The sequence below is a fragment of the Zingiber officinale genome, chromosome 8B, assembly GCF_018446385.1.
Source record: "Zingiber officinale cultivar Zhangliang chromosome 8B, Zo_v1.1, whole genome shotgun sequence".
Classification (NCBI taxonomy): domain Eukaryota; kingdom Viridiplantae; phylum Streptophyta; class Magnoliopsida; order Zingiberales; family Zingiberaceae; genus Zingiber; species Zingiber officinale.
In genome coordinates, this window is record NC_056001.1 from 10,907,898 (window position 1) to 10,919,907 (window position 12,010).

The window sequence follows — 12,010 nt, forward strand, 5'->3', positions numbered from 1 at the left end:
GCCCATGAGGGGATGATAGATAACAATAATTGTCATCCATGCCTAGTGCACCAGCAATGATGAAACAGATAGTGCAAGATTCCTCCTGATCAATAATACAGATCCACAATATGGTCAGTAAGCCTTTCTCTTCGGAGAGTATATATAATTAAGCTCTTCGTTGTTGATCTAGAACTAGTATGATAAGAAATTAATGTTTCAAATTGATGGTTAAAGATCTTTCTGATGCAACTACTTATGGGAGAATTTTGGATTGGATTCTGAGCTAAATCAACTAAGTGAAATTGAGATTTGGAAGTTATTCTAAATGGTTTTCAATGGTGACAAGATTGTATTGTCCTGTTATTCAACACGCGTGCTTGAGACTGATGAATGACAGTAACTCCTCAAGAGAGATCATGATTGCTATATGCCTCCTGGAGACTGGGGCCTAATGAATGCTCTTTCTTTCTGCTAGCCATTATCACATTGATACGTGGTTTGTTTCATTGCTTAAACTTGAAAATGCCGAGCTAGGACAAATGAATTAAGAGGAAGTCATTGATCGAGAAATAATGCATGTCCCTACTCTGCAAATCTCCCAGAGAAATAATGCCATTTCTTACAGCCAGAGTAGGCTGTACATGTTCAAAGGCCCAAGTGACAAGTTATGCAAACAAACAATCGAATCCTGAGGCAGAAACAAATCACAACAGATATGAAAGTGTAAATGTATATATCGATGTAGAATAAGTGAATAACTGAGAGAAGAATGGAGGTGGCATAGGAAAACGAGAGCTATAAGGAAAAGGTTATAGAACCTTGTCCAGAAGAGTGGGAAAGGAAGAACCGATCCAATTCCAGAGGACACCCGAGTCAAAGATCTTGACATTGGTGGCTAGCTCCTCTGACATGCATGCAGGAGTCACGTGCAACATCATCGTCTTCTCAAAGTCGTCATTTGCCAGAGAACAGTATGGTGGATCCATTGTCTGCGATGGACTAAGTCCAATTCCTCCAGTCTTATTCATTGTTAGATATGACCTCCATTTCAAACATGATTACAAATCGATCTGTAGATTCGATGGACTGATGGATACTGTTAGGAAGTTGCATTGGCTTTGGGTAAAACCTTCAGTAACACGTATAATAGCCTTTTACATACTCAGTTCGGCTGAAGTCAGTAAGAACAGTATGCTTTTGCTTCTCTGTACGTGTCAGCTTTCTTTTTCATTGATGCTATTTATTCCCCCCTCTCTCTCTCTCTCTCACGAGGTCTGAGAGGAGAGTGAGCTCATTCTATGCCAGCGAAGAGGAGGGAAAGAAGTCGAAGCTTTCTCGGAAAGGCGAGGAAGAGATCTGATCACTGAGCTGGGTTGTATTAGACTTTGATGAAGGCATATTATGCTCTTTTATGACTTCGCTGAGGAGAAAATTTGATGCTTGATTTGACGACAATGGCGAGCTCGGAGAAGAAGAAGCACTGGTGGGTGAGCAACAGGAAGGTAATATTCATTTGTGTGCTTCTCTTATGGCAAAAGATCGATCGCCATGCTTACTCTGTTTTTCTTCTCACTGCGCAGCTCGTCGGCAAGTACCTTCGTGAAGCACGAGATCTGGTCGCGACGCGGGAACACTCCAACGTCTTCAACGCCGTCGGCCTCCTCGATGCCGCCCTCGCTCTCTCGCCACGCCACGAGGCCGCGCTGGAGCTCAAAGCGCGCTCTCTTCTCTTCCTCCGCCGCTTCCGGGAGGTCGCCGACATGCTCCAAGACTATATACCGAGCTGCGCCAAGGTGGGAACCGGCGAGGGCGACTCCTCCACCTCCGTTGGCTCCGCCGCCTCCGCTCCTCTAAATGAGGAGCGATTCTTTCCACGCCGTGAGAAATCCGTCAGCGCTTGCTCCTTCCGCTGCTTCTCCATCGCCGACCTCAAGCGCAAGGTCTTGGCCGGACTCTCTAGTATTCCCGGCGAAGGACATTGGAGGTAATCTAACCGCGTTGCACGCTAAAGAACCATTGATTGCCTTTGGTTGCCATTTTAGTTTAAAGTTTTCTTCCTGTTTGGTTCAATGGATTCTTGAGCCTGCTGGAGCAGAGTTCGCAACAAATGCAGCAGGATAATTTTAACATTTTATTTTATTTTAATCATATTCTTGAATCTTGACGAGAAGCAAATAATATTTAAGGGTTCTTTTATTATGTAATAAATGCTTTTACTTTTTCAATTGGTACACCGAATACGCATCTCTGTTTGTAACACCGCCGAATCAATTCGATGCTCTCTGCTGCAGGTACTTAGTACTTGGCCATGCTTGCAGCCGCCTCGGGCTAATGGAAGACGCTCTGGTCCTCCTCCAAACCGGCCGCCGTCTCGCGGCCGCCGCCTCTCGCCGCCGTTCAGTCTCCTCCTCCGGGGACAGCTTCATATCCTTTTCTGACACTGTAGGTAGTAGCGGCGCAGCAACAGAGTCGGAATCCGCCTCCCAACTCATTTCTCACATCAAGCTCCTCCTCCGCCGGACCTCGGCCGCCGCCGCAGCGCTTGAGGTCGGTGCCGCCTCCGAAGCCGTCCGCCACTTCTCCAAGGTCCTCGATGGCCGAAGAGGAGTACCAGCCGCATACGCCGCCGGCTGCTTCGTCGGACGCGCCTCCGCCCACCGCCTGGCTGGCCGCCTAGCGGAGGCTATCGCCGATTGCAATCGCGCCCTCGCAGTGGAGCCTTCGTGCATCACTGCCCTCCGCACCCGCGCAGACCTCCTCGAGGCCGTCGGCGCCATCCTGGACTGCCTCCGCGACCTCGACCACCTGAAGCTCCTCTACGATTCCATACTTCGCGACGGCAAGCTCCCTGGTCCGTCTTGGAGGCCCCACCACGGCGTCCGGTACCGTGACGTGGCGACAGAGCACCGGGCGTTGACCGCTCGGGTGCAACAGCTAAAGAACCAAGTGGCGGCCACCGGAGGGCTCGTCGACGTGGACTACTACGCCTTGATGGGAGTCCGCCGCGGGTGCACTAAGTCGGAGTTGGAGCGGGCGAACTTGTTGTTGATGCTGAGACACAAGCCGGAGAAGTCGGCGGCGTTCGTGGAACGGTTGGAGTTCGGCGACGACCACCGGGATCCGGACAGCGCCAGGGATCAGGCGAAGATGTCGGCAACAATACTGTATCGGTTGCTGCAGAAAGGGTATTCGAGGATTACGGCGACGGTGATGGAGCAGGAGGCGGCGGCGGCGGCGGTCGTGGAAAGGAAGCAAGTGATCAGGGAGAAAAATTCCATGCCGATAAAATCTAATTTCCTATTGGAAACTACAACCTCGTCACCAACGGCGACTGCGTTGTTTCAGGGGATGTTTTGTCGTGACATAACGGCGGCAGGAAGCGTACTTCCGCACGGTGCAATTCCGGTGAAATAGAAGGCAGCATGCCTTTTTACCTGCTCAATGTACAAAATTTTGCTTAATTAATTAAATTGAAGGTAAGACTTTGTGACTGTGAATGTAAAATATTTTTCTCCTCCTACATTTTATATGCTGCCTAATTTATTATCTATTTAGCAGAAATTGCATGTATTACTTACTATGATTTTTTTACTTTCTTAAAATAAATAAAAATATATTTATCATAATTTTCTAATAAATCAAATTTAACGAATATAAAAAATTTTAAAATGGAATTTATTACTTTACTTTTTTTTTATTTTTTAAAAATATTTTTTTATAATTTTTAAAATTTATAATCAATATAGCAATTTTAAGTGAAATTAGATTCTAGCAATTAGTTTGAGAGTATATGATAAACATCTTTTGAAAATTTTGCATTAATAAAACAATCCTACTTTTTGTTTATATATTATTTCACCCTTTTCTAAAGTTATTGTGCCTCTTCATTTTTGCCCATTAATTTTTTATTGTTTGTGAAACTATTTTCCAGTATTTTTTATACCATCATACATTTCTTTTTCATTGCTCCAGGATTAGTAGTTAATTAACTTTTTGATGCCATCTGTAATAAATAAATTTTTTTTATCAATTATTTTTGCATGGATAATAATCAATATAGCTAACATTCTGACACAAATGTATATATTTTAACTTGTTTTGTAGATGAGAAAACTTGAAATCCTTATCTATATATTTTAACTTGTTTTCGTAGATGTGGGAACAATCGGGGACACAATTAAAAATTAACAAAAAAAAAAATTAAGGTGGCATGTGGGAGCGTGAAATAATATGACTAAAGCAAGTATAAAGAACTAACACGAGTTTAAGCTGCTGCTTAATGAGGGGTTTACTTTTCGCTTAAAAGATTGCAATTTGTCACGTGAGCTGCACATGGGCTCACTGTCCATGTTCATTGTATCCAGTAATTCGGCAGACTAGCACGTGAGGAAGTTGGTGCTAAAGCTGCGGCATCACGTGGGGCAACAAAATAAATAAATATTATTATGAAATCTGTGCCGTATGGGTTCACCTAATGACCATTAATACCACCATTATTTTGGAAACCGAAACGTTTCATGTGGCATCCACTAACACAATACCGAAGAACATCTTGTGTTTATATATATATATATATATATATAAATGATATTCATCTAGAATTTTCATCTAAAAAATTCATCTAAATAGACACATAAATAATGGATCCACAAAAAATGAAATGATGGGTCCCATCATTTATGTGTGTATCTAGATGAATTTTTTAGATGAAAATTCTAAATGAGTATCACAGCTCATATATATATATATATATATATATATATATATATATATATATATATATATATATATATATATTCCCATTAAAAAAACTCATCTAATAACTCATCTCGTACATTATTTTTTTTTTATTTTCAAAATTAAGCAACTTTGGCAGTTGAATGCTATTTGTCCCACCCAACCTAAAGCCACTGAATCACTCCATTAAGTCAACAATGCTGCCCGATCTTTCCCAACTCTCAAATCTATGTCAAGAATGTTCACTAAAATAATACATCATGTGCGCAGAAGTAGAACTTGAAATCAACAAAGTAGAACCATCTCCCAAAACAATACAAGAAACAATAAATTCTCGATCTAGTTAAGAAAACTGGTGGAAAAAAATTCTCTCTGAAACAGAAATATGATTATGGAAGAGCTCACCAAAAAGCATGAAAAGTTGAGGAAAATTAGATGGATTGGTTGGTTACCATGAGATTTCCCACACGCCATCATGAAACTATAAATCCATGCAATGCCATTATCATAAGAGCGTACAATTATGACTTCCATTTTCACCTTCAAGCATTTTTGCTTCTTCATGGCACTCTTCTTCTTCACAGTTTGTTGCAAATCAGGTATGCATTCCTCCTGTTAATTCTATCTATAGATCCCAATTTACAAATATAAATCTAACGTAAAATTTGATATGTAAGGTGTTCTCTCCTACCTAACATCAACATATTTGTGCAGATCAAACTCCTGTAAGCCTTGTTGCGAAAGCCATGACATGTTTCGACAATAGCGTGGTATGTATACATATAAGTTTCAAATATCATCAGTTCTAACAAAACCAAAGACTGACGAGTGAAACCTATAAGACCATGAAATATAATACGAGGTTCAAATTCTTCACATGTTTGTTCTATCGGTTTGATTGATGTGCTCATATTTTTGTGGGGAAAAAAAAGGTTTATAGCAGTTGCCAAGAGTCATACAGACTGAACGCAGAAGGGACGATCAATGTCCCTAAAGAGGCGACTGATGACTACTGCGGTGGCCCATGCCTTAGCGAGACAAAGTTCGTGCTTTCGTGTGTGGACGAAATACTGTATACTTTCAAGTTCTACAATGGCGCGTCGGTTCAGGATGTTAAATATACCCTCGATGCAGGCTGTGGCGACACAAACAACAGAGGTATGGTGTGGATTCTCGAACAAGATTGTGAAGATATGAATTAACTTCAGTAATTTGTTGTTTAATTTCCAATGGCAGGAGATTTTGATGTTGCTGAACATTTGGGAGATAGTGGTAGCCATTATTCACATGGCGTTGCTGATGGCTATGCGGACTATGATGATGCAATTGCAAACAAGATCAGTGCTCCCATTAACTTGCTGATAATCTTCACTTTTGTTTTACTTCTGTGAATTGTGATGCATACTGAACGATATTGAATGAGAACTCCTTGAGTATTGTTAATAATTTTTAGCATGTAGTGTTTTGTGTGAATCATCATCTATCATTTTGTTGTGTTATCCATTTCTTAATTGATGGATTAAAGTTAATAAATCGGACTAACTATTGTATAGAGATATCAATTAATTTTGAATATTATTGTTTTTAAAATAATGGACAAAATTGTACATAAGTTTAGTTTAGGAATATGCAGGATCGATTACTTTTCGAATTTTAAAGGTTATAATTCTTTATTCGGATATCAAAATGGATACAATTTGATTTGTGATGCGGTGAAGAGGAGAAGTCCATCTTGCATGAGTCAATTGTCATGATGGAGGTCAAAGTTAAGACGGTCAATACTAGGACTCAAAAAGGCTCGTCTACGTCGCTTGAGCGGAAAGTGGCTACATTGGCCGACCGGATGCACTAGTGCTCGGTCGGCAAGAGATTCGTCCGAGCGGACCACCCGTCCAATCTGGAGTATGGCGATGGCATCTCCAAGCACCAACTGTCCTGGGAAGCAGTGAGTCACCAAAGGGTATGGAAGAGCTTGTCCGATCGGGAGGGACAAGTCGTCGCTCGGAATCATTACACAGAAGAGCAGTTGAAGCCGACCGAGCGGAGGAGTCTTGGCCGAGTAGCTATCGCTGGCACTAGGCAAGGTCGACAGGCAGATCGTAAGGTAGAAGATTCTACCGCTTAGGCATGTCCTGTTAAGATACGTTGTCAGATGCACTTTACTGATGGATCTTTTCATCGGACATAGTAGAGGACATGGCCATGAACATATTGGAGAATGTGCCCATGCCTCGAGGAGCGTGTACGTGGCCTACTAAGGCTCTATATAAAGAGGAGTCCATCACTGGCGGAGGTATACATTATCTACTATTTGCGCATAATTCTCCTGTTGCTTTGCTTCTTCTCCACATTCTAGCGACTGACTTGAGCGTCGGAGGGCCAACGCCGGAGACCCCTTCCCTGGCTCGACATTGATGGTGCTTGTTTTGTAGAGCGGAGCAGAATCCACATCCGGTCAGCGAAGCCATCACTCCCAGCTTTCCACTCACTCGCTTTCGGACAAGATCATTTTGGTGTCGTCTGTGGGAATGTAGCATGCATCCGAAACGAGGAGATAGAAGATGTTGGATGACACCACACGGTGACGCTGACACAAGAAGAGCTCGATGCGCTGATACAAGCCAGAGCAGCGAAGATAGTGGAGCAACAACAACAATAAACGCTGGCCGAGCGCCAATCACTAGAGCCTGTGGCATCAGCTGCAAGCCGGTTGGCCAAACGAGTAGAGCAAGTGGACCAAATAGCCACTCGGGAGCAGACCAAGAAGCCGATCGACACCTATGGGGAAGCCCCTAATGCGCCGATCTCATTCCATCAAGCGTTATTTCGAACTTCATCAGAAGAGTGGGGCCGAGCGGATAGAGATCGGGGATCTTCATCGAAGGATGCGCCAGTTTGGGGCCACGAAAAAGAAAAGCACCAAGGGAAGATGATTCGCTCGAGCGGATCAACAACAGTTCTCATAGGGGATTCTGGACGACGCTCTGCTGAAGCATTACACGCTATGCCAGTCTGCCAGTACATTGATGGGCTGAAGTACTGAGTCTTCCTCACCACGCTATCTGGATCGGCGTAATGTTGGTTCAAGCGGTTGTCGAGAGGCTCGATCCACAGCTTCAAGGACTTCCAAGCGGCCTTCTTGCATCACTTCGCCAGCAGTCGCCGCCATCAGAGAACGAGCGTCAACTTGTTCGCCTTGAAGCAAGGGCCCAGGGAAGCGTTGAGGTCCTACATCTAGCGCTTCAATCAGGTGGCAATGGACATCCCGGTGTTCTCCTCGGATGTGTTGGTGAATGCATTCACCTAAGGACTCACAGAAGGGGAGTTATTCCGATCACTCATTCGGAGGCCGCCACGGGACTTCGAATAGCTTCAAAGGAAGGCCACGGAATACATTAACGTGGAAGAAGCCCAAGCAGCAAGAAAAAGGGAGGCGCCCACCGAGCCAGCAACAGCATCTGAACGGAGGCCGCCGAGCAGCCATCAACCTCCGAAGGGGCTTCGATCGGGTGGAGCCCAATCCCACCAAGACCAAGGACTCATACCGTATAGAATGTGGTGCTTGGTCGCCCGAAGTCCACAAAAGGCAAGGCATGGATGCCACTCTACTGCTCTTTCCACCAGTCGACGACACACAACACACGAAATTGCTACGATCGACCATCAATAGCTAGTATACCGGCCCCATGTGGATATCGTCGTCGATCACCATCTCTTGATCGGCGACACAGACGTCGATCTGCAGGGCGAAGGGGGGGGAGGAAAGGAGGACGACTGAGCCATATCATCAACCTCCTCGAAGGAATAACACAAGTTTCGCTCGAGTCTCTGCTAAGAGGATCAGACCGTCGAAATGGGAGGAGGAGAACCAGAGCAACGCCGCTTGGGGAGAAATAGGAATGATCGTCGGTGGCCCGACTGACGATGATTCTAACTGAGCAAGGAAGTCACACACGCTTGGTGACTTGAGATCCACGCTGTCGGTTGCAGTAAGGAGAGGGCTGAAGGACTCGAGATCAGCTTCGGTCCGAAAGATTTAAAGGGAGTGGAAATCCCTCACTACGATGCACCGACCATTCGAGCAGTAATTGCCAATTATACAACTCATCAAATCTTTGTTGATACAGGGAGTTCAGTGAATATCATATTCAAGAAAGTGTTCGATTAGTTGTAAATCGACCGGAGCGAGCTGTTGCTGATAACAACCCCGCTCTACGATTTCACGAGCAACAAAGTATTGCCAATTGGCCAGATCAGGCTGACCATTTTGCTCGGAGAGGAGCTCCTGAAGAGAACAAGGACCACAAATTTCATTGTGGTGGATGCGCCTTCGGCCTACAACATCATCTTGGGCTGACCGACACTCAATGAGTTTCGAGCGGTGGTGTTCACCTACTGCCAGAAGATTAAATTCCTGGTGGACGATAAGGTGGGGGAAGTCAAAGGGGACCATCTAGCTGGTCGGCGATGCTACGTCGAAATGATCAAGTCTTAGGCGAGGACCGCTCGTAAAAACCTTCATTTAGAGGTGAACGCTATCATGGAGAAGCCTCCTACGCTGGTTTATGAAGAAAAGGAGGTGATCCAAATCCACCCTAGCCGGTCGGAAGCAACCACTTTCATTGTTGCCGATCTGGAGAGCGAGAAGAAGGCAGAGTTGTCTGCCTGCCTTAGGCGAAACCATAACGTGTTCGCCTGGTCAACCCATGAGCTCCTTGGAATTTCACCCAGCGTGGCTCAACACGAGCTTCATGTCCGACTGGACGCTCAGCCAGTGAAGCAAAAGAAAAGGGGCTTTAGCGCGGAGCAAAACCTGGTCATCCGGGAGGAGATAGAGAAACTCCTAGAGGCCGGTCATATACGGGAAGTCTAATTCCCAAGCTGGTTCTCGAATGTGGTGTTGGTCTCCAAGTCTGGCAATAAATGGTGAGTCTGCATCGACTTCCACGATTTGAATAAGGCGTGCCCGAAGGATTTCTATTCGCTTCTCATGATAGATCAGATGGTGGATTCCATGGAGCGAATATGCATGCTCGACGCGTATCAAGGTTATCACCAAGTACTGCTCTGCCGAGAAGATCAGGAGAAGGTTAGCTTCATTACAGCCGATGGAACATACTGCTACAACGTCATACCGTTCGGACTGAAGAACGTCGGGGCCACCTATCAAAGGCTGATAAACAAGGTGTTTCGAAGGTAGATTGGCCGTAATATGAAGGTATATGTTGATGACATCTTAATAAAGTCTCTCCGAGCTGTCGACCTTTGTGCAGACGTTGACGAGACCTCCCGATCCCTTAGGGCCTATGGAATAAAGTTGAACCCAGACAAGTGCCTGTTCGACTTAAGAAGCAGTTAATTCCTAGGTTACATCGTCATTGAGCGGGGGATCGAGGTGAATCTGAGCAAGGTGAGGGCGCTACAAGACATGCCTTTGTCGCACAGCTTAAAGGAGGCCCAACGGCTGACCGGACGGATCACAGTATTGCCCAAAGTCATATCCAAGTTATCCAATCGGAGCCTATTGCTCTTCAAGGTGTTGCAACGAGTGACAAAATTCCAGTGGGACACAAAGTGTGACCGGGCGTTGGAAGAGCTTAAGGAGTGTCTCAACTCCTTGCCTGTGTCAGCTAAGCTGAGCGCTAGGGAGCCGCTCTGGATCTACCTGTCGTCCACCGAGTATGCAGTTGGCTTGGCGTCAGTTAAGCAGAACAACTATGAATAACAACCCGTATATTTTTAAGCCATATATTGAAAGATGTCGAGTCCCGCTACACTGGTCTTGAAAAGTTAGCTTACGCATTGATATTTGCCGCTCGGAGACTCCGCCCATACTTTCTCGCACATCCGATTATCGTGATGACCAACAGCGCCTTGGGGAGAGTCCTCCTTAATCTAGAGGTGTTCGGATGATTAATTATATGGACAACCGAACTAAGTGAGTTCGACATTCAATACTAGCCTCGATTGGCGATCAAAGTTCAGGTCTTGGCTGATTTCATCACAGAGGCCCAAAACATCGAGCCAGAATATGTTTCGAGAATATATGTCGATGATTCGTCCACTCAACAGGGCAACGACATCGACATTCTATTCATTTCACCTTGGGAAGATCGGATGCAATTTTTCATTCGGCTGGATTATCGTGCCACCAACAACGAACTTGAATATGAAGCCTTGATAGCCGGCTTACAGGCAACACGACTTATTGGAGCCACAAAAGTCCTCATTCACTTGGACTCTTAGTTGGCCGCCCAACAGCTATCGGGGGCGTTCAAGATTAGCAGCTTCCGACTCAAGTTATATGCAGAAGCCTTTGAGAAGCTGAAGGCAAATTTTCAAGAAGTCATTGTACAAAAGATCCCCCAATCGGATAATCAAGTAGAAGATGAACTGGTTAAGTTAACTAGTTCGTTATCACTGGTCATGATAAGTTAGCTGATCGAACAGGTTTCACTGGTAGCACACATTGATCGGATGGAGGAAATAATCTTCCCGAGCGATTGGAGGACGTCGCTGATTGAGTTTCTCCGATCAGGTAGCACGCTGGCCGACCAAGAGGCATCTCGACTACTAAAAAAGAGGGTCAGACGATTCACCTTGATCGAAGACCATATTTATAAGAGATCTTTCTCAAGGTCACTGCTCAAATGTGTGGGTCCGAAGGACATGGAGTATATACTCCAAGAAGTACATTATGGCTCCTGCGGAAGCCATCTAGGTGGCTGTTCGCTGGCTCGAAAGATTCTCCTGGCTGGATTTTGGCCTATGCTCCAAGAGGATGTCGCTTGGACAGTAGCCAACTATCTATCCTGCCAAAGATATTACATCATCCCGCACTAACCGACCGAGAAGAGGAAGACATCTATAGTGTCTTGCCCATTCAACCAGTGGGGAATGGGCATCATGGGACTGTTTCCCATGGCGATCGGTCAGCGAAGGTTCCTGCTCATCACGATGAAATACTTTTCAAAGTGGGTGGAGGTCAAGCCGCTAGTAAAAATAAGTGAGCAAATGGTCATCAAATTCATCTAGTAGAACATCAACCTGTGTCAATTCGGCATCGCCTGTCGACTCTTCTCGGACAACGGAAGGCAATTTGCCAGTCGAAGGCTCAGGGAGTGGTGCGAAGGCTACGACATTCAGCAGACCTTCACCTCAGTGGCCTACCTCCAAAGCAACGGCCAGGCGGAAGTCATGAATCAGGAAATCCTCATAGGTCCATTGGCTCGGCTCGACCACATAGGAGGAAGTTGGGTCGATGAGCTCCCGAGTGTCCTATGGGCACTTC

At 45.3% G+C, this 12,010-nt stretch overlaps 2 protein-coding genes across 2 annotated transcripts; both read left to right on the forward strand.

Moving 5' to 3' along the window:
* The first annotated feature begins 1,230 nt into the window (after window positions 1-1,230).
* LOC122014544 lies at window positions 1,231-3,502 on the forward strand. The gene is made up of 3 exons (XM_042570792.1): window positions 1,231-1,484; window positions 1,563-1,966; window positions 2,274-3,502. Exons 1-3 carry the CDS (start codon window positions 1,419-1,421, stop codon window positions 3,394-3,396), a joined length of 1,593 nt encoding a protein of 530 aa, XP_042426726.1. The 5' UTR covers window positions 1,231-1,418; the 3' UTR covers window positions 3,397-3,502.
* Window positions 3,503-5,222: 1,720 nt separating this feature from the next.
* On the forward strand, window positions 5,223-6,292 carry LOC122017213. The gene is made up of 4 exons (XM_042574769.1): window positions 5,223-5,318; window positions 5,434-5,489; window positions 5,652-5,877; window positions 5,956-6,292. Exons 1-4 carry the CDS (start codon window positions 5,243-5,245, stop codon window positions 6,108-6,110), a joined length of 513 nt encoding a protein of 170 aa, XP_042430703.1. The 5' UTR covers window positions 5,223-5,242; the 3' UTR covers window positions 6,111-6,292.
* Window positions 6,293-12,010: the final 5,718 nt, after the last annotated feature.

Excerpts from the sequence above, each read along its gene's own strand:
- LOC122014544 (XM_042570792.1), top strand. The coding sequence starts at position 1,419 with ATGCTTGATTTGACGACAATGGCGAGCTCGGAGAAGAAGAAGCACTGG. Across the intron at positions 1,485-1,562 it reads GGTGGGTGAGCAACAGGAAG|CTCGTCGGCAAGTACCTTCG; the intron begins GTAATATTCATT and ends CTCACTGCGCAG. Across the intron at positions 1,967-2,273 it reads CCCGGCGAAGGACATTGGAG|GTACTTAGTACTTGGCCATG; the intron begins GTAATCTAACCG and ends TCTCTGCTGCAG.
- LOC122017213 (XM_042574769.1), top strand. The coding sequence starts at position 5,243 with ATGACTTCCATTTTCACCTTCAAGCATTTTTGCTTCTTCATGGCACTC. Across the intron at positions 5,319-5,433 it reads CACAGTTTGTTGCAAATCAG|ATCAAACTCCTGTAAGCCTT; the intron begins GTATGCATTCCT and ends ATATTTGTGCAG. Across the intron at positions 5,490-5,651 it reads CATGTTTCGACAATAGCGTG|GTTTATAGCAGTTGCCAAGA; the intron begins GTATGTATACAT and ends GGGAAAAAAAAG.